We start from the raw sequence: 27,874 nt of genomic DNA, 5'->3' as shown, positions 1-27,874 counted from the left end.
GTCACATGCAAGGCCCCGAAATCCAGCCTCTCCACCCCAAATTCCCCCACTCGAAATCAAAAACCAAACCCGGCATGGGAAAATGCATCCCCGGTGCCCCCCTGCCCTATGGATCCAGGGAATTCCTCTCCGTCCGGATCCACGGCATCCCCAGTGGGTCAGCCCACGGTGATTCCAGCTTCTCCCAACTCTCCATGCTGGAAAAGCAAGGGAGAGGAGGTTTAAAAACACGCTGGAGGGGGACTTTTGGGGGTGTTCCTAGGGGGTCTGCGCCTCACATGTCATCAATTACAAGTGGGCAGCATTGGTGGGGGTGCAGTAGCTAATGCCCCCCCCTTCCCCTTCTAAGCACCCAAGGGGGTGCTTAAGGGGGGGGTGTGCACACGCGTGGGCTGTGCGCGGGGTGGGAGAGCCAGCCTTCTTCCTCCTCCTCCTCCCCCCTTTTCCCCACCGCCTGCTTAATTTAATTGACCCCCCTCTTTCTCCCCCCCCCCTCACCCTCCTGCAGCTTCAGCCTCCAGGTGCCAGCCCACATCAAACGCCGGCCTGGGGCCGGGGCGGGGGGCGGCCATTAACAACTTAAAGCACCGATCGTACCTGCGGGACAAAGGTTTTTGCTCCAGGCTCTAGGAAAGAGCATCGCTGTCTCTCACCTTCCAGGCTGTGTACACCACCCCCATCTCCTTCTCCTTTCACCTTCCCCCCCCAGTCCACCCCCAGTCCACCCCCCGGGACTGCTCTAACCTCCTTATCTCCTCCGCCCCGAGGTGGGCTCCCGGCCCGGCCGCCTCCTCCTCCCGCATCCCCGGCCGCATCTCCCCCCGCCTTACCCGGAGCTGTTGTTGGACGGGGCGGGCGAGGGGAGAGGGGAGAGGAGAGGTGGGGGGGAGAAAGACGGGGAGGAGACTGACCGAGGGTTTTAAGCAGCCCAGCCCCATAGTGGAGGGGAGGTGTGTTTTGGGGAGGGGGGGGGGCGGGAGGTGATGGATGGAGGCCGGTGGGAGAAGCTAAATCCAGGCGGGAGCTAAATCTCTCCTCCGGAGGGACCTGGACTTCTTTGCTTGGGGTGTCAGAAGAGGCGGCTGGACCTGCTGAAGGTGGGGAAGGTGGGTGGTGGGGAGGGGGGTGGTGGAGGAAAATCGCATCGCTGGTGGTGTTTTGGTTTTGGCTGGAAGGTTGTACCCACACGAGACCACTTCGGCCACCGCTCGCCGCAGGGGAAAGTGGAGCCTGGGGTTTTTCACCTGCTCCCCATCGCTCTGGATTGAGGCCGGGGACCCAGCTGGGGTTTGGGGGGGCCCATCGCGAGATGTACCAGAGTTTAGCCATGGCAGCTAACCCCGGCCCTCCGGCGTACGAGGGGGCAGGTGGCTTCATGCACAGCGCGGCCGCAGCATCCCCTGTCTACGTGCCCACCACGAGGGTCACCTCCATGCTCCCCAGCCTGCCTTACCTCCAGAGCAGCGGCTCTTCCCAGCAAGGCAGCCCCGTCTCCAGCCACTCCATCTGGACTCAACCCGGAGCCGAAAGCGCCGCTTACAACCCTGGATCTTCTCACCCTTCTGTGTCACCTCGGTTCTCCTTCTCCACCAGCACCCCCATCCCTGCCACCTCTTCCCGGGAGGCCGCGGCGGCTTACAGCAGCTCCTTGAACCTTTCTGCTAACGGGAGGGAGCAGTACAGCAGGGGTTTCGGCAGTTCCTATTCCAGCCCCTACCCGGCTTATATGAGCCCCGAAATGGCCACGACTTGGACTTCTTCACCCTTCGACAGCCCCATGCTGCACAACCTGCAGAGCCGAGGGACACCCGCGGCCGCCCGGCACGCCAACATAGGTGAGTGCAGTCAGGGTTGGGGCAGGGGAAGGGAGGGTTTCACCCCACTGCTGCCCCCCCTAAATTTTTATGCACGCACCTCTCTTTGGGTCGGGCGAGGAAGTGCGAAGGGTGGGAGGGAGAAATTTGGTGTATTTGGGATATGGTTGCGGGAGCCACCTCTCTGGCTGCAAAACGTGGGGGTCCTCACGGTGCCGCGGTTGCTCCCCTCCACACTTGCAAAACCCCCCTCTCAAAATATCCTCGAGGACCATAAATTCCAAAAAATAAATATAATTTAGGGTAGGCCTGAAGGGCAAGAAATAATGCTCCGAGACGCCGTGCAAGGGCCTGCTGGCTCCCCAAACTGCTCTGCGAGGATTTAGGGGCTGCGATGGGGATGACCACGGAGTGTGGGACCACGAAGCTCTGTGGGTGCGCAGGCAGCCCCTTCCATGACTTGTTTGAAGTGTAAAATGGGGAAAATTTTGGGAAAATGGGGAAATCCAAGTCGAGCCTGTGAATCCCGTTGGGCTGTTTCACATTATGTCTCTTTTTTTAATTTTTGGAAAGGTCGGTTATGCTAAAAAAAAGGAAAGCGAAGGGGATTTTGGCATCGATGGGGGAGAGATGATGGAGATGGAGAAAAAAAAAATGCATCTGCATTTATTATCACGTTTTTTAGGGGACTCACAGGCACATCTGAATGACCCAGCCCTGTATTTCAGCGTCTCACTGCCCAAAAAAATCTCAGCCGCAATCTCTTGTGCCGATCTCAGAGCCTTTCATTTCATTAAGTGCCCGTGAGTCCTACAACCAGAAATCGCACAGAATGGCTTAATATAGATTTTTTTTAATTTTATATGGTAGAAGAGGGACAAAAGGGGAGAGATATGCAGGGCACATCTTTGCATCGTGGTTTCATAAACCCTTTTTTCTTTCCCGCCTTCTCTCCATGAAGGTATTTCTGTCAGCTTTGGGATCGGGATTAACACAGAAAATTACTCAAATTTGTCTGCAGAGACATTTTAAGATTGCGTTCTTTAACCTGAATTTCAGAGGGTAATTTACCCATCATGTCTTGCAAGATTTGCTTTATCTTTAGCGTTATTTTAAAATGTTAAAGAAAGGAAAGTTGGGCGTCGGCAAAAGTTGGGCCTTGCCAAAGCCTGTTGCGCTTTTTTGGGTATTAGGAAATTGCTTAAAATGGGGAATAGATTAAGGATAAAGTTTTGGCCAACCAAGTAATGTTTTTGGGAAACCCTGAGAAGGTAGAAAGTAGAGGAAAAAAAACAGGATGAATTGAATAATCAGGTAATAATTGAATATTATCAACGAGGACATATGCGCATTTGTTTTTGACTACCATCCCATCTCTTCCTTGGGAAAAAATTATCGTTTTTTTTAAATGCTCTCAAAAGGGCTCTTAGTAATAAAAATAACTTAAAAGCAAAATAAAGCAAATATAGAATTACAGTTGCAGAAATACCCGGCAGCTTCTGTGGTGTCAGAGATTGAGCGTAGTGATTCTGCGTCTCAAGCTCTGCGTGAAGCAGCAGTTTGCATTGCAGGACTTGCAGTCGGAGCCAGCCTTTTGGTGGCAAAAAGTGCTTTTTATCTGGGCTCTTAAATAGCACCGGGAAGCTGGGATGCATTGAGCCAGTCCAGAAAATGTTAGCAGTCACTAATGAAGGAGGAAGGAGCCCGCAAGACTCCCTTCCATCGCCAGGTCCTGATTCGGGTGTTGGATTTATGGTGGGAATTTGTTAGCGTGGGTCTAATTATGCGTCTGCCTTGAATGTGGAAACAGCACCTGGTTTTAAATAAAAAGTGCTCGGTTTATGGTAAAAAAAAAAAAGTTGCCTCAAACAAAAACTGCCTGAAGAAAAATAGTGAGTTTTAAATTCAGAATTAAAATGGTAGTTTGAGGTCCAGACCTGCTCCTTTCCCTCTTCTCCCCAAGTCGAGATGCGGCCACTGCCGGGCTGCTCCCAGCCGGGTCCCTGCCGGACACCGGGACCATGCTTTGCACGGGCTGCGGGTATCCAGGGGGTTTGTGTGAAGCATGTAAAGGCTGGTTTCTGAGCGAGAAGAAGGGGTTATATTTTTTTTAAGAGCAAGGATTAAAAGTCCTGATGGGCAGAAAAAATGAAGGCACTGAAAGATTCAGCGGGAGGGAACACCACCGTGGACTGTACCCATCGGAGACCCGCTTTAATAATGCATCGGAGCCTGGCTCAGCATCTGAGTGGTCCCTGGCATGGTGGAGTCCACACTCCATCCTTTGCCTTTCCTTAGGACTAGAGATATTTTTATTCTCTGCACAATGTGAAATCTCAAGGTGGAAACACCATCTTTCACACAAGGCTGTACTAAATAAAGCACTCTATGAATTATAATGAGACAGTGCTAACTTCAGAGCATCCTTGGAGTCATTAGAATATTAATTATTATCATTTTTTTAATCATGAAGATCAAGTCCATGCAGGTGTAGCTGGACAGGCAGGCGCAAGTATGCGGTCTATGCAATTGAGCATGGCATTTTTTCCCTGCTGTAAAGCAATGTACTGGGGAAAGAAGTTTAGTGAAACTGTATACAAAGGTGATAGAAAATGGGAAAAGCAATGAGATTTTTATTTTTACTAAAAAAAAAATTAAAATAATCTTACTGCTTTTTTTTTCTAATAAGAGGCATTTTGGCCTGGATTAAGATGTGCCAATGCATCTCTGCGGTTCAAAGAGGGAAGGATGGGTGTGTAAATCACACGAGCCTATTTGAAAAATCTTCCCCGGTGTGAGTTCAACATGCCAAATTTGGGCTTTTCAGGGTAAGTTTGGCAAATGATTCTATTACCCTGAAGGGCAGGATCAGACCCTGCAGTGGAAGCCGTGAACTTGCTCCAGGCATCGCCTGGGATGGCCCTTAAGAGTGAATTCCTGACTTAATGAAGCATGAAAAGGACACACTGCAGAGTCCCCTTTCAGGAGACTTCCCTGCCAGTGCCAAAAACCTCTTGGAATCTGTCCCAAAATTAGCAGCTTGCCCTTTCCCCCTTCCCCAGGCAGAGGGGAGCGGGGATGGAGGGCTGCATGGGAGCCGGAGCACATCCAGCCCACTGCCGCTTGCTGCCTCCTGGATATTTCCAGGCTGGGGATGGAGGATCTAGATCCTTATTTACCATCCTCACTCCCTGTAATTTTGCTTTTTAAAAAAAAAGCAGTGGGATTTTTTGCTTTTGCTGTGGCATGGAGGAGGTTGATGCGGTCGGGAATAAATCGGGGTGAGGGGCTGGGGGCATTTCTGATGGGTCCTTTGCGTTTTGTTTCGACTTAAGTCGAAGTCAGGGTTCCCCAAACAGGCACCCGTTTGAACACAGCAGCAGCATCTGGGAAGATCAAAGCCTGGAGCAGACGCTCAAGTTGGAAAATGTCTTCTCTAGTGATGAGGGGGGAGAGATTGTGAACCAGATCTTAAGCTTTCCCATAGGGATGCGAAGAGATTTGCCCTGTAGCATCCCCAGGGCCTGCACTTCCAGTGACTCATTGGCATTTGTTACAATTTTCTACCCTACAAGCAGCCCCACAACCTTCCCCATGCACTGAAGGAGAAGGAGCTGCTCTCTATGGGGCAGCAGGCGATGCGGGGGAGCCCAGCATCTCTGCTGTCCCTGTCCTCAGAGGGATGGGACTGTAGGGTGGAGGGATGGGACTGTAGGACGCGTCTGCATTTCGGACGGGACCCTACGTCCCCCATTTTGCGAGTGGTTGCATTTCTCACCTCAGCTCTGCCGGTGGCGAAGGTTAGCCCAGGGCTTTGTTCCACCCCTCCTTGCCCCCCCACCACGGGTTTTAAGCCGCCTTCTGCTCTTCCGTCTAATTTAATTGTCACCGGTCAGTCTGGGATTTGGGATGAAACCCACAGAATTAGGGGATACAAGATCGAGCTCAAGCAAACAACTGGTTTTTAGCCCCCAAGTCCCCAGACAGTATATTTTAAATCATAAATAAAGCAACAATAATAATAAAAATATCACCATCACGGGCACTATATCACCCTTATTAATAAAACAATTCCTTCGTTGAAAATTGCAATTTATTACCGAACACAAATGCAGATGTTGCATAGAACAGCTATGGTATGGTATATAACACATTATAAATGCTTGTAAATTATTATAAAGCAGTAAAACTTAAGGCAGTGGATAGTGGCCCTGAATCTAAGACTTTATTAAGCCAGGATTAATTATTTTTTCTGCTCTACACATGCATTCATGTGTGTGTCTTTGTCCCTGTAACAATAACAGTGATTTTTTTTTGAAGAGACAGCCTGTATTTTGCTCTTTCTGTATTTATTTCCATCATTTTGAGGGAAAGAGGCAAAATCTGGTTTATCCGGTGTTTCTGAAAGGAAATTGAACCCGATCCCTCTGCCTCTGTGCTCCTCTGACGATGGAGAAACCTTGGCTTGGCAGGCAGAGAGGGAGTCCCCAAAATTGGTTATCCCAAAGGCAGTCAGATATTTTGAATGGGTAAACCATCTTACTCTGAAAAATTAAAGATGCCTTGAAAAAAAAACCAAACACCCACAAAGCCCCAATCAGTAAATAAAATCCCAAACTGGGGGAAAAAGCAGCAGCACAGTGAGATGAGCAAGTTTTTGTGCCCGAAGGTCAGCAGCCTGTTGCTGCTGCGGACGGTGCGTGTACAGGGGCTGGTAAAATAAAGATGGAAAAATGGAATTTTAAGGAAAATGCAATTAGAAAAAACCCTTGATAGTGTAGCCCCAAAACCCACAGAGACTATGTTTCTCATCGCGTAAGGGCTCTGGGCTGAAATTTTTGCTCCTTGGGCCCCGCAGAGCTTTGCGTGTGTAGGAAAAAGGGAGTGCAAATATAATATATCTCTTTCAGGAGGTTTTGTTCCCAAATTCTCTGCCCTGCATGCCAGCCTGGTGTGTTCTTCTCTCCTTACAATTTCCTTACTGAAAAGGAGGTGCAGAAATGGGATATTTGGCGATCTCCCCCTACTCGGTGATGCTCCCGGGAGACATGAGGCAGAGGAACATGGGGGGATGCAGCTGAACATCTTGGGCTCTTCAAGATTTTTGCAACTCTATTATAAAAAGATTTAACGAAGCGTCTGCCTCCCATTTGGGGCTCACCGCTGCCTGCAAAACCAGGCGGGGATCTGCATCAAGAGCTCAGCTTGTGGGCTTAAAGTGGCCGGTTTTGGTCGTGCTGGGAGGGCAGAGGCAGAAATGCTGATTTTTTTCTGGGATGGCTCCACCCGGTCCCGTGTTACAGCGATGTGTGATCCCCGAATAATGTGATTACGTTGCCAAAACCCCTCAGCCGGAATGACAAGGTTAGTTTTTTACAGGTACGCTTGCTTGGGTGGGAGGGATGTGTGTAATTATGGCTGGAGGATGGCAGAAAGGGGGTTTGGAAATGTCAAATATTCACCTTGTCGGTGGATCCCGAATTCACTCTGCTGTCTGGCAGGAAGGTGTAAATATGCCTTTGGTGGGCGAGTGTGAAATGCTGCTTAAATAACCAGGGGAATATGTGAGAATGTGCTCTTACCTCCAAAGTTAACCCGAATTATAAAAGCAAATTTCATCATAAGGTTAAATTGAGGTTTTATTTAATTTTTGGGGGGAAAGAAAAAAACCTTGTGGGTCTCCTTTGTGGTGCACAAACCCTGCATCTGTCTATGATAACATCCAGCGTTACGGCAAAATATTAAAATATCTCTGGCCTTTACAAGTCTTCCCCACATCGTCGGTCACGGTGACCGGTCCAAGCTGTAAATACATCTGTAATGACAAATTAAACCCAATTATCTGCCATGCCTGAGCAGTGAGGTCTTTATACACGGGTGCTTACGCGTGCGTGACAGCGCTTGAAAATAATTCGATCACCATCGGCTTCGCGGTGGCTGGTACAAGCGGTATGGAAAGCTCTCGCAAAAACCCCATATTTCTGCTGCGCCAAGCGATGCCGTTGCAAGGTCTGGTCATGCAAAAATGTTTTTTTTTTCCTCTCCTTGCAGTTTTTCAGAAGGTCATTTGCTGCAGGGTATGCTTGAGTTTGCAGCATTCCCTGTGCTCTTGCACCCTTTTAAACACTTGGTGCTGATTTCTTTTTCCATTTCATAAACCGGATATTCTCATCCCCAAAAAAGCGCAGGCAGCCGAGTGCTGGGTCTGCGTGGAAAGAAGATCTGGGCAGAGATTTTCAAAGCTGGACGTAGACCTGACCCCACCATCACCACTGAAATGTTTCAGCTTTCAGGTTTTGGCAAGATCGGGATTTTAAAACCGAGTTTGAGGCAGTGTCAACTGGAAGGGAAAATATTCATTTCTTTTCCAAGAAGCGCTCAGCGATTATTTTTTTTCTCAGTTATTTGCTGGCATAGAGGATTGGGTTTTTTTGCTTAATTAGGTGGACACCTAAATGTAGGATGAACCTTTTGCTTGTGGAAGAGCAAAGTTGAGTCCTTCCCATGTCTTTCTGCTGTTTTATTTGTCTTTCTAAGACCAATCCTGCTGTTTCGCCCAGGTGAGACTTGCAGGATCAGGCCCCCCAAATAAACAGATTCAGTACAGACTGTGAAAAATAAAAAACAACCCTCCAAAAACCCGACCTTGCTCAGAGCTGAAGCCATCCCTGTTTTAAGGCAAAGGGAGGTTTGCCTGGGGCCGGTGAATGATCAGGACCATGCAAGCAGCTTCCACAGGGAAAAAACTCAGCCCCCCGCAAAATATTTGGAGACCTACAGGTTTTGTCGGGGAAATGAAGCCCAAAAGTCAGTGGGACCTTTCCTTTTCCTCTATTGAACATGGTCACTTGGTTTATATGTTGCAGCATGAAGGGATTTATGCTTTTCTAAAAAAAAAAAATATTTTTAGAGACCCGTAAAACTGGTGAGCCCCTTATCAGAGCTGTCTGGGCTTGAACAGCTCACACCAGCCTTGGGAAGGGACTCAGAAACTCCTTTTATTTGTGAAAGGGAAAAAAATAATTCATGGAAAGTCAAAGAAAAGCAAGTTTTACACTAGCAGCAGAGGTGGGGTGAGGGCAGCCGGATGAGCAATGGAGGGGGGCTGATCTCCCGTTTCTACCAGGGACTGGTACCGGACATTTCTGAATCTGGAATAACAAAATCACTGCCTGGAAATGTTTCCTCCTAATCCCTTGGAATTAGGTTGGTGTCTGCTGGGGGAGCATTTCAGGAGAGGTCCCGCGATGGGACGCCCCTGCCTGCTCTTGCTCTTCTTCCAAAAGTTCAGCCATTTTCCTCCGGTCGATGCTTCCAGCCACAGTGCGGAGTATTTACGGGGTGCCGGGACAGGGCTGGGTGCCTGTTGCTGAACGAGCCCCCAGCCATCAGACTCTCCTAAAAGGTTAAAACCCAAGCCCAGCAGAAGAGGTTGGGGGCAGAAATGGAGTAGGAAGGGAATAAGGAGACCACGCTACTCCCTTGGAGCAAGATTTTGCTAATTCTTGCACTTTTTTTTTTCACAGCTCCTTCTTGCACGGTGCTCTCTGGCTGTGACTATAATATTTAAGCGAGTTCCAAGTTGTCCTCTGGCCTTGAGGGCCGGGGGAATGGGCTGTCTCCTTTGACTCTGCAAACATCTCCAAACAGTTCGGGAGGCATCTCCCTCTTCCCTGCTTCTCAGCTGCCTGCCTCCGGCTGTTGCCAGTCGTTGTGCCTCGGTGCACCTCAGTTTTCCTTCAAGCTCCAGTTTCCGGAGTCATGTTATCGTACGTCAGACTCTGGTTTTGCAGGAAGGGAAGAAGCAGCTTTTCTGGACAAGGGAAAAGCTAGGAAACCCTGATTCCTATGTGATGAAACTCGTAGGAAAGAGACAAAAAAAAATAACCTAACATTTATTATTTAAACTCCTATGAGTTTCCAAGCCAGGCTCTTGGGTTTGCAAGCCAGGGAGCCATCGTTACTTAATATTCAGGGCCTGTAGAGCTGGAGCTGTAGAAAATGAGTGAGGTGGTGAGCCCCAGACATCAGAACTCCTCCAAATGACATATTTGGCCCCAGATGTCTGAGATTATTTTGGGAAGATAGTGCTGGCTCAGGGGCTGGCTGCTCGGGGGAATGGCTGATGGGAAGGACCTTGAGTTGGGACATGCCTTGGTGATGTGGAGCATGAGAGAGGCAGCTGGCTTGAGGGATGTCTCCTCCTCACACTCCCCTGGGCTGGGAGGATGCCCTGGATCCTGGGTATGACCGAGCCTTTTCTCCAGGGACTTCCCACATTCGGTCCTTCATTGCTTCAACGAGGCAGATTGTTGGTGCTGTGATTTGCCCTGACCCTCTGGATGTGAAAATCTGGCCTCAAGGGTTTTCCTGGATCCCAGCACAAGCAGGACCACAAGCAGAAGGGTGAAATCCTCCTTGTACCCCCTTTCCTTTACCCCCAGTTGGGGAAGGGTCTCACTCCACGCTGCCTGCCCCACTGCGTCCCCTCCCCAACCATTTCTATTCCTAAGCCAATATCCCAGTCAGACTCTGTCACCTCCCTTCACGCGAAATCAATAACAACGGGTGAGCAGGTTAATTATAATCACAGAATAAACGCCACGGTCTCAAAGTTCACTTAACTTCAGCCGTGTTTCAAAACGAGTGAACGACGCCAAGAAACTTTCATTGATTCCTCCGGGGCAGGTGTGGGAGTTTGAACCTGTCCCCAAGCTGATCTTGATTCAAGACCTACTCAATTTTCTTTCTTATCTCGACTTTCGCCTATCTTATAATGCCTGTTATTTTAGATAAAAAGTCCAATCAATTGAGTTAGAAAAACTGCAAGTTATATGTTGCCCTGATAAGTTCGGTACCTGCCGTTTTATTGGCCTGGGCTGCAGTTTCTGTGCGAACTGACCTTTGTAGGTGCTTTATCGGCAGCCGGGAGAATCGCTCCATCCTCCCGTTCCGCTTGGGAGCTGAGTTGACTTAACGATCAGAATAACTAATAAAAGAGGGAAAGAGAAGGGCCAGGGGTTAGACAAACTGACTGTCCCCTATAATGCGATGAACTGCAGTAAACACCTTTTTGTTTGTCCCTGGCTGGCGTCCCGTAGGGAGGCCGGGATCTGGCCTGACTTATTTTGGTGTAACTCCTCTGAGAGGTATTTATCAGTGTAACACCTCCGAATTGGAGTCAGAGCCCATGTCTAAACTCGTGAGCTAAAAAAAACTGGGGCGGAGGGTTTAATATGCACATGATAATCATTATTTGTTAGTGCCGCCATGTTCAGAGCAGTATACATACAAAAATATGTATACACACTGTTCTATACAGCCATGCTCTATATAGCTGTAGACTAATAATTCTAATAGCAAAAGCAGAGAGAATTTATTAGAGATGACTCCTAGCTTGCTAAAATGGCATTCTTAAGGATATAATATATGCATATATACATTTATATATATGTGTATATATACATACAAACACATATCTATAACATGCACACATATAATAGTAATACTACAATTGATCATATTCCTACAAGCAGGGGTTTGCCCATTTGACTTGGATAAATGTCTTTCCCCCTGCTCTGCACCAGTAAAAAACCCAAACAATCAAATCCAAATGAAACAAACTTTGATTTTCTGGAGTTGCAGGACGGCAGAAACACAGGTTGGAAGATCTCTAGTCCAGCCTCCTGCTTGAAGCAGGACAACCACAAGCACTAGGGGAGGTCAGCTGTGGATTTGCCTGGATGAGGCTTGGAAATGTCCAGGGATGGAAATTCCCCCACCTCTCTGGGTACTCAATCCACCTCCTAATGAAAATGCTTTTCCTAATGCCCAGCTTGTGCTTTGTGCCGCTGCCCCTTGTGCCTTCTCCCACTTATTGAGAAGAGTTTGGCTCTGTTGTCTGAATACGTCAGTCTACCTTCTCCCTGAGGTCTTCATAATGATCCTAAACAGCACCAGCTTCCCTGGGCCCAGAGCTGGCCCTGGCTTTGGTCCACTTGGGTGCCGTTAGTCACCTCTACAGACAGACAGACAGTCACCATCAGACAGACACACGATGTACTAGGATATATGGCCACGAACCGTTGAGTTCTGTGGTTTAAGGAGCTTCAGCTCATAGAATCATAGAATCATAGAATCATTCAGGCTGGAAAAGACCTTTAAAATCATCAAGTCCAACTGTAAACCTAACACTGCCAAGTCCACTGCTAAACCATGTCCCTAAGTGCCACATCATCAGCTTCTCCGTAGGAGCTTGAGCAGGCCAAGAGCACGTGAAGGCTGTGTCATGCTTGATGATGAACTAGTGCCAGATGCCAGCCATGGGAACAAAACAGACCACGCTCAGCCAACAGGCATGGCCCTGGCAGTATCTAAGCATGGACCATCATCTCAGCCTTACTCAAGCAGGTGCAGGTCCTGGGAAGCAGTTTAGATGTGACCACTGTAGATTGGGATCCGAGACTGTCTGAACATGGCCAGACTCTGCTAGCTGGCCTTAGGATCAGGGTTCAGCAGTTACCCAGGAGCCATAAGGCCAGTTCCCATGGCTTAACCGTGGTGCAGCAGCTTGGCATGCCTCCACAGCACACCTGCATGTGGTCCCTGTGGGTACACCAGACACGGCTGCACATGTTGGAGATGATCCATTGCCTGTGCTCAACTCAGAAACAGCTGCCCAGGTGGGATCGTGGCATTTCAAATCCCAAGATTTCCTGATCCTCTACGTTTTTTTCCCCACTGTCCTTTCCCTCGCGGTCATTAAAGGAGAGCCTTTGCTAGGGCACATCCATTTGGAAATGGGACATATTTCAAGAAGGAAAAAGCTGTAGCTGTTTTTCCTTTGTCAAAAGAAAGACTATTTCCAGGTGCCTCCTGCCAAGCAGGCCCCAGGCTGTGGATGGCCCCATCCTGGCCATTCTCTGGGCTCTCCATGCTAATCTGAGATTTGTTAAAAAATATTTGGACAGTCGATAAGCAGAAGAATCTTCTGTTTATCAGAAGAGTCTCAGATATTTACAAGTGTAAGAATTGCAAGTAGGAGTAAGAAAGGGGAGGTCACCTTGGTGGGTGGGATCAGGCGTGCATCCCAGCAAAAGAAAGCAGACCTTGGAGTTCAGTCACGCACAATTTGACAGTCAGCAGAAGTTGCCGTAGGACACCAGGTTACTATCAAAGGGGTGGTCTGCAAGTGCTCCGACCAAAAGCACCCTATGTCCTTGGAGGTGTTCGCATGCCTGCCTCCTGTACAGCAGACCGTGTGCCTTTGGGATGTGGGACATGGTACTTCAGTGTGCAGGTCGACAGTCTCTCCACTCAGCTCTGGTGCAACCATTGGTCTTGATGGTTTGGGGCCTGGGGGTTCTGGTGTGCTGGAGAGCTGTCACTGCTTTCCCAATCAACCAGGTTGGACAGTCCCGCAGTCTCCTGTCCCTTCCTGAAACAGTCAGTTTGTCTGTATCTGCTTTAGAGGAACCCAACTCATTTCTACCCACCCTTCTTCCATCCAATGCTTGTCTCTACATCTATGACCGTGGCCTTTGAAAATTGTCCTGTTGTCCTCCTCCTGTGAGGCAAGGAAGAGGCTTTGCTCCTTCTCACAGGGAAGATACAGAGGAGGAGGATGAGCCTTTGGTCCTTCTCACATCTCAGTGTCACACGGAGATGAAACACCCTTGCTCAGGGGAAGCCTATTGCAGAGCCAAGACTGAACTCAAATCCAGGCCCAGGATTTGACCAACCTTCCCGTTGTGTCCCTCTTGCACATGATCTCAGCTGGTCCCTTGGCTGCTTCTACCTCCACTGTCCTTCAAACAGGGGAAAACATATCCACGAAGGAAAGGAGTATTCTTGGCTGTTGGCAATGGTGTGTGCCATAGACCTTGGCTTGCCGCAGGCAGAGGAGGGAGCTCTGCAAGGGAGGGACGTAATGTTCCCTTTGCCTTGACGTGAAACATTTGGCCTGGGAAGGGTTGCACAGGAACAGCCTCACTGTGGTGTTTCACAAAGCAAGGAAAAAACAGATTTCTTTGCCTTTTTGAAAGCGGCATGTGGCTCAGCCAGACTGTAGGTTCAGTGTTTCCTAAACAGTAAGTACAGTCTTTAGGCTTGCAGGGGAAAAGCTGTTTGGTCTAGGCAGCCAACTGAGTAACCCACCATTTTCTCCACTGTAGACATGTTAGATAAACCCCAAAACATTCTGAGACAGTGTTGAGCCATTTATGCGTAGCTTCACAATGATGAATTTTGCATGGAACTGTGTTTCTGGTTAACAGGGAGGAGTTTACTCCCATCTCCGCTTCCTGCAGATCAAGAATCCCACAGGTGATATTCTCTGTTAATCCAGATCAGAGGAGAGTAGGGAGTCACATTCCCACCAGTAACCAACCCACAAATGGACACTACTCAAACAGGCACTGACCTGCTCTCCCCATGTCTAGATCCCATTAGTTTCTAAAATAGTGGGGCCCTGGATGAATCCCCCCCCCAAATCTGTCAGAGGGGAAACAGGCCAGGAAGAGGGAAGGGGGAAAAAAACCAACGGACAGAACCTGTTTTTACAGAAACATCATTGGCTCCATTAGTGGAAGGATAAGATAATGCACATGGGCTTTCTGATCCCAGTCTGCGTGCCAAGCTGATGATGTCCCCGTCGAAAAAGAAAAGGTTCACTGACACTGACAGCTTTCTTTTGGCTACAGGTCTCTCCCATGCATAAATTTGAGCTCTTTTATTTACAGTCGCTCCTTATCCCTTCTACTTTTATCTCTCCTTGTTTTTTGCTGCTGTCTTCATTTCCTGCTCTGCCACGGTACTGGACCAACCAGCACTTTTAACTGCTGTGATCTGCCTAGAAACCTTTTGGTGGGTTTTTCCCTTTGAAACTTCAGCTTCTGGAGTCACGCAATTCATGGGAGCATCTCAACCCATTCAATAGAAATAGAAGATGTGACTTTCAGCTCCACTAGCTGCAGGAAAACACTTATTAAAAAGACTCCTAAAGGCTTGAACTGTAGGAAGGAATTCCACACTTTTTGATGGAAACAATCTTGGAATTTGGGACAAACCATCCTGGTCAGCTGGGAATGGCAAATTCTGTTTCCCCTTGCCATGCTGTCGTGGCTGTCTCTTGAAGCAGTAGGTGAGGGTGTCTTGGGTGGCATCCCAGGGTGTCCATGTGTCCGAGGGGCCAATGTCCTTTGCCTCAGCTGCGAGTATCTCTGAAAGTCCATTTGGGATTCGTGTATACACAGGGTCGTGGCTCTCACCTCTTATCATAACAAATTGTTTTAGGAAACTGCTTCTCTGCAGAGAAAATTGCTCTCAGTGTGTGTTTAGAGCCTGTAAGTGTCTGGCTGTGTTTGAAGGACAGCTTCTTCTTTGCTGAGTTGCTTCACTGGGCTGAGAAGACACTTCTGCAGGGGGAAATGTTGATACTAAATATCCCTCCAGCTGTAAACAAAACTCCAGTGCTATATTAATGGAAGTCTCTTTCCATTCCTCTTTATCCAGAGGAGGTGAAGGCAGGAGGGGGCTGAAGGGCAGAAGGTAGACAACCTAGTTGTTACTTCTAAAGGAGCAGGGTCTGACTGAAACCGGTGTAGGGAGGGCTCTTTGTCCCCTTCTAGAGGCTGGTTTGGGAACAGAAACTTATAAACTGGTTCCTGGCCGTGCGCTGAAGGGTTCAAAATGTCTTTATCGGAGGTGCTTTCACTGTTATCAGTCTTTTGGGTCCTCATTTGTCAGGTTTACGTGTTCAGGATGATCTCTCCAAGGTCAACAGATTTAGGGTTGTTAAAGAAAAGACCAAACAAACCCAGGAGGTCTGGACCTAGGAATGGACGTACTGTCAGGCTGGCAGAGTTGGGGTTTGCAGAGATGGTGGAAAGACCCAGAGAAGGCAGTTCAAGCCATTCTTCAGTCTCAAGCCCTGGGCAACCTCCCTGATCCCCAGCTGACTTGGTTGCAAGGGAGTATCCGATTTTCCCAGTTGGGAAGGCAAAAGTACTCAGACTTTGGGTGGGCCATGCCCTTGGTCAGAGATGTTGTCATGTCCTAACCATGCTCGAAACAGTGCCTGTAGGTATGGGCTGGCTGGTGGTGCTCAGATCTGTTTTCTTGTTGAGCCCTCCATTGTCCATTGTCCCTACCAGTTGATCTCTGTGGACCTGGCGGTGGATGTGAAGGACCACTCCCAATGACTAAGAGCCATGAAAGGCCATATCCAAGAATGCTTTTTCCCTACCAGACCCCATCATCCCACTTAGGAGTTACTCCTGGCTCCCTGGAGACTGAATGTCCCATTGTGGAAAGTATTTCTGACATTAGCATGCTGAAAGCCTCACCCAAGATTAGGAGGCTGTTGTGCGACACACAAGTGACATTTCCTTGCCCTGGGGACCTTGCAGTCCTCATAAACAGTAGGTGTGAGGGGAAAAGGATCTCCTTTTATACAGCGAGCTGATGACCAGGATAGGGACAGGAGCCAATCCATCCTCTCCACCAACTGGGTCATTCAGCAAGATTTCATGATCTGCTTTCATGACTGATCCCAAGATTGATATTATCCAAGATAAGGGCTGGGCAGAGGCACTCAGGGGAGCTGTAGGTTCAAAGAGGAAGATAAGGCCATTCAGCACACATGAGGCTACTCCAGCCACGGGCTTGTCTCCTTCTCAGCCTAACCATTAAGTGTAATCCTTTCCTCAACCCTGTCCCAGTGCTGGCCATACTTGACTTTGCGAGAGGGAGTAAATCTTTCCAGCAGAAAGGCTATTACAGAGGTCACCGGACGGACCCATAAATCTCCATTATCAGGCAGCGGCTCCTGTGCCACAAAAAGGAAATTATTGCCCTGAGTGAGACTGGGGGAGCCTTTCCTTCCCCCCACATTGTTCACGGCCCTCTGGGAGCTCTTGGGCAATTTGCTGCCTGAATAAACGTTTCCTTTCTCAGCTGCTAAGTACAAGGAACAAGTGTCAGGGGATCTCATAATGCCAGGATTTAGAGCTCCAGCCCCGAGATAGAAGCCAAGAAAACACTTTGCGGCTTTTCCCGAGAAGTCTCCAGTCTGCTGCACCTTAACCTCTGTTATTAAAAACAGTGACAAATTAAACAATCAGTGCATTTGAAGCCCAGTGACCTCCATGCCCAATATAACTCAACTTGCCTGTGGGTCATGGTTCCTGATCTAGTGGAAGGCGTCCCTGCCCATGGCAGGGGTGCTGGAACTAGATAATCCTGAAGGTCCCTTCCAACTCAAACCATTCTATGATTCCTGTGGGCTCTGAGAACTGGGCTTGTTTTGGCAGGGACCTTGGAGATATTGCTATCTTCTCATGAGGACCTGGGCATGGGGAAGGGGACTTGCCTCCATCTCTGCCCCTGGGGAAAGGAGGCAGGCAGAGACCATGGCCCAGATCTTCTGAAACAAGCAGTTATTTTGAGAATCTGCTTTTCCTAGGTCTTGGACACTGACCCATGTCAAACTACATGCAGCTCTTTAGGTGATACTTTCTCATTATTTTGTAGACTCTCAGGTTTTCAAGAGCAGCTGGGATGTCTCAGCTGTGTGGCCAGAAGGTGAGCTCAGAAAGCTCCTCCTGGCAACTTCATCCCTGAGTTTAGAGATGTTGTGAAATTAGCACCTCTTTTAGAAAGAAATCCAGCCTTCCACTTCTCCACTGGTGCCGAAACGCCCTTTGTTCACTAAAGAGCGTACACTAAGCCTACGTCATCTTCTCTGAGCCAGCATCCAGTAGTGTCCAAGACACATTCTTTGCCATCATCAAGCATACTTTGAAGCAGGAGAGGATATTTCTCCTCCAGGTGTGATCTCTTGAGGTCAAGGAGCTCCCTCCGCTCTGATCGGGCTCCAGGAATGCTTTTAAAGAAGTTGCACTCTGCAGATGTCATCTTCTGACTCAGCACTGGGTGTTGCATGCAAGGGACGCACCCATCTGATATCGGCCCACAAGGGCTGTGATTAGGGAGAGCCATCCATTGCGTGGAGCTTCAGTGTGCCCTGGGAACAAAGTCTGTTCCTTCCCCGTCTCGAGCGTCAGTAGCTCCTGTTTATTAACGTTCACAAGGATCAACTTTGTCTGCAGCTGAGAAGGGAAAATCACACAAATGCTATAAATGCGGAAGCAGAAGAGGTTTTTTTTTGAAACTTAAACTAGTGAAAGTCTCTCAAGAGAGAAGGTCCAGTCCAAATCCAAGGGAAATTGAAAAAAAAACCCACCCCAAACAAGTAGTGAAGAATATAGCTCAAACAAAAACAAATGAAAAAAGAGAGCAAAGGGAGAAAGTCTCAAGACTGTTGCACTGGGATTTTGGATGTTCAATTACAAACCGACAGTGAAAATAATGTGCATAGTGGAACTGGGTGTCACCCAAACTCTTAGGAAATAACATTCAATATTCAATAGCAAATTTGATTACTGACAGAAAATAAGAGACTTACACTTTGCCTGGTTTCAACTCCAAATCCTCTGTTTTTTTTCTAAAATCCAAAGTATTCCCATACTTGACATTTCTTCATATCATACCCATTTCGAGGGATCTTCTTATTGAAGAGCTAGTCCAAGTCTTAACATTTCTGATGGACTATTAGGAATTTTCTCTTTTTTTTTTTTTATTAAAAACTTTCAGATTTTGATTTTCTGGTGGAAAAATCTCCAGGAAAGATTATATTTTGTAATTAGTCACAGACACAACTCAAATCAGTCAAGAGTTTTAACTGTTACCTTTGGACTACCTCTGCTCTGATAAATACTCCCTGGATTACATCAACAACTTTGTACTCAATTATTTTAAAAGGAGAAGGGATTTTCTCACAGGACAAAAATTACTGTGAAAATAATTTGGCTTTTTCTTTGGAAAATGATAATCAAAACCCCCAACAACTTCCAAGATGAAAAAAACAGTGAAATGTTTTCTTTTCTTGAGATTTTTCAAGGAAATTAGTTCTTTCCTGACCAGCTGTTCCAATCCCTTCTCTTTTCAAAGGAAGTTTATTTGATCTAGATTTTGGCTGCGACTCAATGGTGATTTTAAAGGGGAAAGTGAGGCATTACAGTTACAGTATCACTGAATCCACATGTACAAAAGTCACCTGGAGGGATTCCCGTCTTTACTAAACCACCAGAATTGCTCAAAGGTAATGAGATTTTCCTAAGTTGCTGAGAAGATACTGGATTTCTTCTTATCCGGCTCCAGAGCCCCTTGGGTACATTCATTTACTATTTTCTAGGATTTCCCCATGGCCAAATGATGTAATCACTTGCCATTTTTAGCCTGGTTTTCTAGGGAGAATTAGGCGTATGGAATCTTTTTCTCAGTGTCTCTGTTTACTGGCGCCACTTTAGTAAATTTTTTAATCCTTTGGCCGTCTCATGGTTATGTAGTTTCCTACAGAATTACCAAAAATAGCCTGGAGAATAGAGAAAATAAGGCCGATGTTTGAACATAACCCTTATTAGATATCAGAGAATCCACATGGGATCAAGACACAGATTGGCAAGAAGCCAAATTTTGTTGGTTTTCTCTTTGGGGAACTACTGTCTTCCAGGGTAAAGCTGAGATACTAGCATAACAAACAGGTGGACAAGCACAAAACATAGTAAGATGCACAATAACATTTTAAGAGTTAATATTATGCTGGTCTGTAATGGCTGAAGGTCCTGATGCAAAGCTCTTACCCTCCTCCAAACATGTCCTGCGTGCTGCAGTTTGTTGGGAATTTTTTCAGCAGTGTGGTTTATTCCCAGCCTACGTTAAGTAATGGAGCCCTTTGCTGTCATATGTCGCTTTCTTCTTCTCCCCGATTATTTTACCATTTAGTGTTCCCTTGCTGGTGCCCACAACAGAACGTGGAGGAAGAAATGGTTTCATAACAAAAGACATACATCCCCAAGCTATGCTCAATAGCTGATACTCTCCAGGTGGGATTACCATCAGGAACATGCATTTTCAAGGGCCATGCCAGCTGGATGCAGTTATATTTACATCTCAGCAAGGCCTATAGCTGATGCTTATATTTTTTGAGGTGAGGTTCTTGGCTTCTCAAGGGCATTGTATCCAAGGGCGAGCTGACCTGTGTCTTTACAAATGAAGATGCAGTCGAAGTGCATTGTGTTGACCTCTCCACTGCCTTGCAGACGATACAGACCTGCCGTAGCCAGAGGGATTGGACTAGCCCAGCCCAGGGCAGTTGTCCTCACCCTCACGTCACAGCTGCAGCCAGGCCCTGGTGGCAGGCAAACCGGGAACGTGGTGGGTGAATGTGCCAGGCCCTGTAGGGTGACATCATGCATGATGGAGATTTGCATCAAAAGCTGAGTGTCCGACACCTGCGAATACCTGGTGACATCTGTTAGCTGGCAGCCTGAGCTGGGGTTGCTGATGATCTGGAGATGCTTCTCATGCACAGAAAAGGGTGAAGGCACATGGACATCTCTCCCCCTTGGCACTCTGCAGCCATTCCCCTTTGCTGAGGGGCTGGGTGGGAGCAGTCCTGGGGGGTAGCACAGCTTTCCCTGCCCACACTTGCTTGAGCCCCATTGAGAGATGCTCAGGCAGCTGTCTAGTCTCTGGGCAGTTCTGTTGTGTGGGTCCAGGCTTGTGTTTGTCCGTGGTCATAGGCAATTTGTCTTCATTGTGAACACGGCTGTTCGCCTGCCCCAATCTGTTTGCCCTGGCTATGTCCAATCCTGAAAATTGGATAACGTCAGAGCAGAAGGGAAGGTTTCTATTTCTGTCTCCTTGTATCTGTGTCCCAGCACATCCCTGCTGCCACAGAAGTCCTGCAGCCAACACTGTATGGCAAGGAAGGGAAAGGAGTTCCTCTTCCCAATAATCCTGGGGGCTTCCTTGAGAAAGGAAGAGCTGTTTCCTGCCTCCTATAAAACCCAAACATTTGCGATTTCTTGAAATGTCACTCCTGGGCTCAAATGTTGAGAACCGGACCAGGAATTAAATGTATGGCTGCCTAATTAACCACATCTTTTCCCTTCTCTCCCATCATGGCAGCAGAATTTTTTGATGATTATTCAGAGGGGCGAGAATGTGTCAACTGTGGGGCCATGTCCACCCCGCTCTGGAGGAGAGACGGCACGGGGCACTACCTCTGCAATGCCTGTGGGCTCTACCACAAGATGAATGGCATCAACCGGCCCTTGTTCAAACCTCAGAGGAGGCTGGTAAGTCAAGATCACGCAACGCATGTGGGGCAAGGCTATGTGTGAGGATGAGACAAAAAGACCTCAGCTAGGTGGAGATACCAGGGGTGTTTGAACTCCTTGGGCCCTCGTTTGCCCAACCTAGAAGGTTTTGGTCCAGATTTCCAAAATAAGCCAGATAGTCTTGTGCTTGGTACACTACAAGGCCTTCTACTGTTAAGACCGGTTCTGAAGACACTCAGGTCAAGTGGTGGAAAGGGTTATAGGACATGGGCAGTAATGTGGGGTCTGTTTAGCAAAAGAGAGTCTATGCTTTAGTATCTGTGTAGGCATATTAGGACAAATGGAAACCCTTTCCAGCTCCATCCCACTACCAGTCTATCTTCTCTTACTCTCAGAGTCCTTATTACTCAGTCACTGCTGGTTGAACCTTCTCACTTCACAGTGACTGGCCACCATTCCTGGATACCCTGCTCCTTTCAGAGAGCTAAACCAGGGCTTGTGGGGCAGGTCAGGGCATCTCAAAGCCTGTGGGGTCAGGATGGGGTATGCGTGGAGAACTTGGGGGATGGCAACATCTCAGTGTTGATCTCTTGGCTGTCCCTGCCTGTTCTGGTGAGGGGTTTTGGGAAGGTCTCTGTAGCCTGTGCCCCAGGGACACGGGTCTGTCATGACCCCAGGTAGGAAGGAGCCAGCAAGCCCTCCCTCAGGACCGTATTTCCCCACTCCTTGTCTTCCATGAGGCTTCATCCCCGACCATTCGCATCACCCAGACCTGTTTATGCTCAAACCCAGCAGTCCTCTGCAAGCGTCGAAAAGTGATACTGGCAGCTTGATTGTGGCCACAGCCACCCAGCGCCCTCTTGTGAAAAGCCCTTCCTGGACACTGCTGACTGAGCCATGCAGTGTCTGCACCCTGGCACCCAGACCCTTGCCCTCTGTTTACTGTTGTCCTTGAGCACATCTGTGTGGTCAGGAACGGCCCGTTGGGTACCAGGCTTGGTCCTTCACAGCAAGCAGCAACGCCTGGTGTTAACTGCACGGTTTTGGGGTAAGGCTTGGAAAATCCCATGAGAAATAAAAACGCATGAGCTGCGCGGATTTGTACGTGCACTTTTGCCACTTGGCTGGGCAGCTGGCAATCTGGAAATCTTGCAAAACTGGCCAAATTCCTGCTCTTTCTTCTGGAAGAGAACTCCCATAAACAAAAGGAGGATATGTCTAGGGATGCAAGGTAGGAGTGTGATTAAAGTAATGACAATTGGTTTACCTGAATAAATATATTCAGGATCATTGATTGGGTTTGATCTATTACTGTGCAACCTCTTTTTTTTTTTTGAGACTGAGATGTGCCAGAGAGCCCTGCAAGGGGAGATCTTTGCCTTTGCTGCAAGCTCTCTTTCAAGCTCTCAGCCCACTTACAAAGGCTGATGACTGAAGCTAATACATGGTGAGGTTACAATTAAAAGAGTGTTTGGTTTCCAGCCTTTGAAGGCTTAAGTACTTGATTTCATTTTTTATTGTCCTGCTTCTGTAGATTAACTGATCCTGTTTTATAATGAGGGAGAAGACACAGATAGAAAGCTGTGGCAACGATCATAGAGGAAAGCCCTGGTAGCTGCCAGGTCCTCATCTCCCAGGCTTTCACCCCAGTACACAGCTGTCAGCTATACTCTTCAGGTCTGTAGAGCTGGATAGATGTCCAAGACCATCAGATTTCCTCCCTATAGGCTCCTCTTCAGGCACCGTGAGAACAGACATCTTCACACAGCTGTAGCACTGCTATTCTGTCTCCAGTTTATCAGCAAGTAAAGAGGGAATTTGACCCCTGCCCATTCAGACTTTATCCTCAGCCTCTTAAGACCTGAGCTTTGAAGGATGCTGGGAAGAGTCAGGCAGGACGTGGCTTTTTCTTCCCCCACCTCCCACTCTGCTCTCAAGCTCAAAACTTGTATTTTATATGGTTTCAAGCCCATTGTCTTTCTCTTGTGGCCTTTTGAGCCTGGCTAAACCAGTTCACCCAGAAAGGGAACTTCAAAAGGCCTGTTCCCTGCACTGCTTCATTAGTGGGAATTCCTATTAATTTTCCTTCTTTGTCTTTAGGAAGACGATGCTGCTGGAAGCACTCTTTTTCTTATCTCCCCCTCAAGCCACAAGAGCAACATCTCGCAAAGCCAGCAAGGAGTATGTAATGTTCATGGCATTGATAACATCTTATTGGGATATGCCATGATGCTTGGAAGGTGAAGGGCTTGGGAGCCTGAAAGGGCAGGATGGTCTGAGATCCAGACACCTTAGTGTAGGTGTGTGCACCCGCAGTGGGTCTCCAAACTGCTACTAGACCCGCTAGAGATCTGGGGCTCTGTAGATGTGATGTCTCTGGTACCATCTGAGACGCCTCAGGACAGCCAAGATGTCTGTGGAGGACTGGCAGGCAGGAGACAGTGGAAAGGCAGTGGAGCAGAAGCTAAAAGGAAAGAGGGGAAGAAAAAGGCAGTTGTGTTATCCACTGCAGCAAGGCAAAAAGAGAAAAAGACAGAAAAATGAGAAGGGAGGCAAGAGGAGAGGAAAATCCAAGGCCTGCTGGAGAGAGCTTGTTGGGATCTGAGATGCTGCCAGTGGTAGCAGTGGAGGGCTGATGTGTTTTCTTCCTCTGTGTTTTCTTGCAGTCGGCTTCCCGCCGCGTCGGCCTCTCTTGTGCCAACTGCCAAACAACGACAACCACGCTCTGGCGCAGAAACGCCGAGGGAGAGCCTGTTTGTAATGCCTGTGGACTCTACATGAAGCTCCATGGGGTAACATCTTCATTGATCTCTACTCTCTGTGGGGAGGGCATCAACAGCACCAAGCCGGGGACTGGGTTTGTTGCACAACTCTGTGCTTTTCTGGAGCCATTTTTCCTGCTGTCCCTCTGGGCTTCAGTCCCCCTCAACGTTACATCATGTTTTTACTGGCAAGGGGTGATGCATAATTAGCTACCCTTTGCATCAACATCTTAAAAAACATTAAAACTAGGCCCAGATTCTTCCCACCTAAATTCAGGCACTTTAGTGAAAAACCTGAATCAGAAGCACAAAGAAGGGCTTGGCCCTTCCACATGAGGTGTCAGATCCCAGCTAAGACTTGGTTGTAGACTTGTCATGGGAGCGATAGATGACTTTTCTTGCACAGGTGTCCAGATAGTCTCTTCCTGTCGGAGAGTCTTCATGTATCTGTGTCATGTCAGATAGATCTAAAAGAGTCCTGTTGCAGTCCAAGGCATGGCAGGACTTCAAGATGCAAATTTCCAGCCCTTCTCTCATTAGTCAGTAGCAACAGGACCACCCCCATGGCAGAAACAGAAGCCTTCAACACCCTGGTAATTGCTTAGTAACAAACCCCAGTTCTGCTTCTCATCGCCACTCCTAGGGGTTTTATACACATCCATGCTCTCAATGATGTCCAGTGCTCCAGAGAGGATTCGTGAGAGACAGGTCAAAACTAGAAGACAAGGTGGATTAGGGGAAGCCTTACCTAACCCAACAATTCTCCCTAGAAATCCCAGCGTGTTTCTGACTGCGAGGGTAACTACCTCAATGGGATCAGTTCTTAAGGGAGGTCTCCCCACACAAGCTTGGTACCTCTCCAGAAAGCAGATATTAGCCAGAAAGATATCTTCTGCTCTGAGTTAAACAGGAAAGTAAATCAGATGAGTTGTTGTTCCCTTCTGGCCTTAAAACACTCAATACGCATGGTGCGAAAAGTCTTTCCATTTGGATGCACATCTTGTAGCTTTGACAGATCTCTTCACGCAGCAGTGCTGACCAGTGAATTTGCTGTTGCTTTCAGTTAAATCAGCTGGTTTTCATGAAGCCTACAAGGTGGAGCTGGAATCATGTTTTCCTAGATGACCTTATGGACATATAGAAACCAGTGTGCTTTTATGTTTCGATCCATAGGTTCCAAGACCTTTAGCAATGAGAAAAGAGGGCATTCAGACGAGGAAGCGCAAGCCGAAGAACCTTAACAAAACAAAGACACCAGCAGGTAGGTGGTGAGTAGGGGAGTTTATTGTATGTGTATATGCGTGGGATAGAATCATAGAAGCAATCTTCTGTTCAGAAAAGCTACATTTCTAAAGGAAGCTGCATTTTTAAGAAGACTGCAGAACCCGACTCTGTGAGAATGAAGTTGATAAGGCACTTTGTTTTAGTTTGTAGCCAGCCATGGTATGCAGGTATCCATAGTGATCAAGGACTTTTCAACTTGTTTTTGCTAACGACCCAGATGTCCAAGAACCTGGGGGGAGCGTGGACAGGGTGATTGACACCTAAATTGGCAAATGAGTGTTCCGTACCATGTAACGAACATCATGCTCACTATAAATTGGAAAGTTTGTTGGAGATGGTCTCTCTTTCTCCATGGCCGCTGTCCCTGGAGGGTCTTGCCCATCATTCAGCTCCCAAAGCTTGCTCTCTCTTCCGGGATGGCAGTTTCAGGATTTTCCTACTCCAGGATTGCTAGTCAGGAACAGGATGAACATTAGTCAAGGGGTGGTGAGCAATTGCACCACACATTACTTGTCTGTACATATTATTATCATTATTATTTTTTATTTTATTTCAATTATTAAATAGTTCTTATCTCAAGCTACAGGTCTTCCTTCCTCTTCTCAATTCCCCTTCTGAAGTGGGGAGGGGTCATTGGGTAACAGAACAGCTGGCTGGTGTTTAGCCCTGCATACAGGCTAAGCGTAAACAGTTTCTGATCATCATGTCCTGGGCATCAGATACCCAGCCACAAAATGGACCGATTCTTCAAAAATGGGGGATGTCTGAACGCCTTTGAGCAGTAACAAAGCTCTCCCCACTATTTTTTTTTTTTTAATTTTTACTCACACTAACCTTTTGGTGGGTGCGTACAGCTCTGTACTGAAAGGTCTTTGGGAAGAGCCTGGTTGACCATCTGCTTTCTCACAGGTCCATCCAGCAGCGAGAGTCTTACCCCGACTACCAGCTCCACCAGCAGCAGCAGCACCACGACCACTGAGGAAATGCGCCCCATCAAAACAGAACCTGGGCTCTCATCTCATTATGGGCATCCCAGCCCAATTTCTCAGGTACAGAGTGGAGATGCTGGCAGTTGGACAAAGACGGGAACTAGGATGGTAGACATAGTGAGGAGAAAATCCTCAAACTCTCTGTGGAAAAAGGCTGTCTCTTTTCAACACAAAGGTCTAGGAGTTCACAACAGAGATGTATCCTCTGGGATGGGGCAAAAGCCCACATTCTTGTCATCTTGTCTACAGCACAATATCATAGAATCATAGAATGGTTTGGGTTGGAAGGGACCTCAAAGATCATAGAATCATAGAATCATAGAATCATAGAATGGTTAGGGTTGGAAGGGACCTTAAAGATCATCTAGTTCCAACCCCCTGCCAAGGGCAGGGACATCTTCCACTTCATCAGGTTGCTCAAAGCCTCATCCAACCTGGCCTTGAACACTTCCAGGGATAGGGCATCCACAACTTCTCTGGACAACCTGTTCCAGTGCCTCACCACTCTCAGAGGGAAGAATTTCTCCCTTAGATCTCATCAAAATCTTCCATCTTTCAGTTTAAAGCCATTGCCAGTTGCCTTATCACTACATACCCTTGCAAAAAGTCCCTCTCCAATTTTCTTGTAGGTTCCTTTAAATACTGGAAGGCTGCTAGAAGGTCTCCCCGGAGCCTTCTCTTCTCCAGGCTGAAGAGCCCCAAATCTCTCAGCCTGGAGAAGAGAAGAGGTACTTTTTAATGATATGTGGCGGTTCTGAAAGGGAAACAAGAAGTAGCAGCTTTGCTGAAAATGTGAAATTCCTTCTAGCTGAGTAACTACATAGTGCCCATAGTAAGAAAATGTCTGTTCCCTTTTTATAATTTGATTTGATTTGTCTTGAGCAAGGAAAAACTTGGCAATATTACCGTACTTTCTCTGCCCTGGCTGGCTGTGTGCTGAGCAATATGAGAAATGCAGCATGAGGAGAACAAAGTCACACAGCCCAAATCTGAGTCGAGACCATGCAAAGGTAAAGCAAGCCAGCATGAAGGCAGAGAGCTGCAGGGTAAAGCAGTGTGCTCTGTGCCATATCCACCACTTGTCTGGGGATCAGCACTGCATTCACACAAGACGCGTATCCTGCTGAGCAACACCTGATCTAGAAGCTGATCTGTGTGCAGGTTTAATAACTGTGCCTTAGTTAATGATCTCCGTTCCACAGCAATTAAGAGACAGTGGTATATGATAGTTGCTCTCTTTTTGGGTTCATACAGGGAACTCCAGTTTTCTCTCTGGAGAAAAAATATGTGGTTGAGTGTTTGCTGGACTGATCCTGCACCTGCAGCACTTTGCAGCACTGTTATGTGCCCTGCAATCCACAGGAGGCTATTTGTAAGCTAGGAGAGCCCAAGGCCCATGAAATCTCAAGCTTTGGAAGGTAAAATGTTTTTTTTCTGACATTTAGAAGAGAACAAGATGCCCTATATGCAGTAATAGGAAGGAACAGGGTCTGGAACAAGAAGGAAAGAGCCTGTCCAAAGTATCATGCATGAGCTGCAATCTTGATCTCTACAGCAAATCCACAGACATGTTCTTGCATTAGCACCAGCCCCCCATAAAGGGATCCGTACAATCCTCTACGGTTTGAAGCTTTGTTCACAGGATTTTCCTTTTTCCATAGGCGTTCTCAGTCTCTGCCATGTCCGGACATGGATCTATTCACCCTGCGATTTCAGCTCTGAAGCTTTCCCCGCAGGCTTACCAGTCAGCTGTCAGCCAGTCTCCACAAACGAGCTCCAAACAGGACTCCTGGAACAGCCTGGTATTAGCTGAAAACCATGGGGACATCATAACTGCGTAA

At 47.7% G+C, this 27,874-nt stretch overlaps 1 protein-coding gene across 3 annotated transcripts; it reads left to right on the top strand.

Moving 5' to 3' along the window:
- Positions 1 to 1,309: 1,309 nt before the first annotated feature.
- On the top strand, positions 1,310 to 27,874 carry GATA4 (GATA binding protein 4). Of its 3 annotated transcripts, XM_086624121.1 has the most exons (7): positions 1,310 to 1,835; positions 20,847 to 21,016; positions 23,099 to 23,179; positions 23,665 to 23,790; positions 24,934 to 25,021; positions 25,954 to 26,093; positions 27,695 to 27,874. In XM_086624121.1, the coding sequence occupies exons 1-7, from the start codon at positions 1,310 to 1,312 to the stop codon at positions 27,872 to 27,874; spliced, it is 1,311 nt and encodes a 436-aa protein (XP_086480247.1). The 3 variants fall into 3 exon arrangements, with proteins under 3 accessions (XP_086480247.1, XP_086480259.1, XP_009979285.2); XM_086624133.1 differs by lacking the exon at positions 23,099 to 23,179 and having other exon boundaries at positions 20,850 to 21,016; XM_009980983.2 differs by lacking the exon at positions 23,099 to 23,179.

This window comes from Tauraco erythrolophus, chromosome 2 (assembly GCF_009769465.1).
Source record: "Tauraco erythrolophus isolate bTauEry1 chromosome 2, bTauEry1.pri, whole genome shotgun sequence".
In the NCBI taxonomy this organism is placed as follows: domain Eukaryota; kingdom Metazoa; phylum Chordata; class Aves; order Musophagiformes; family Musophagidae; genus Tauraco; species Tauraco erythrolophus.
This window is presented reverse-complemented; position numbering and strand designations above follow the sequence as displayed.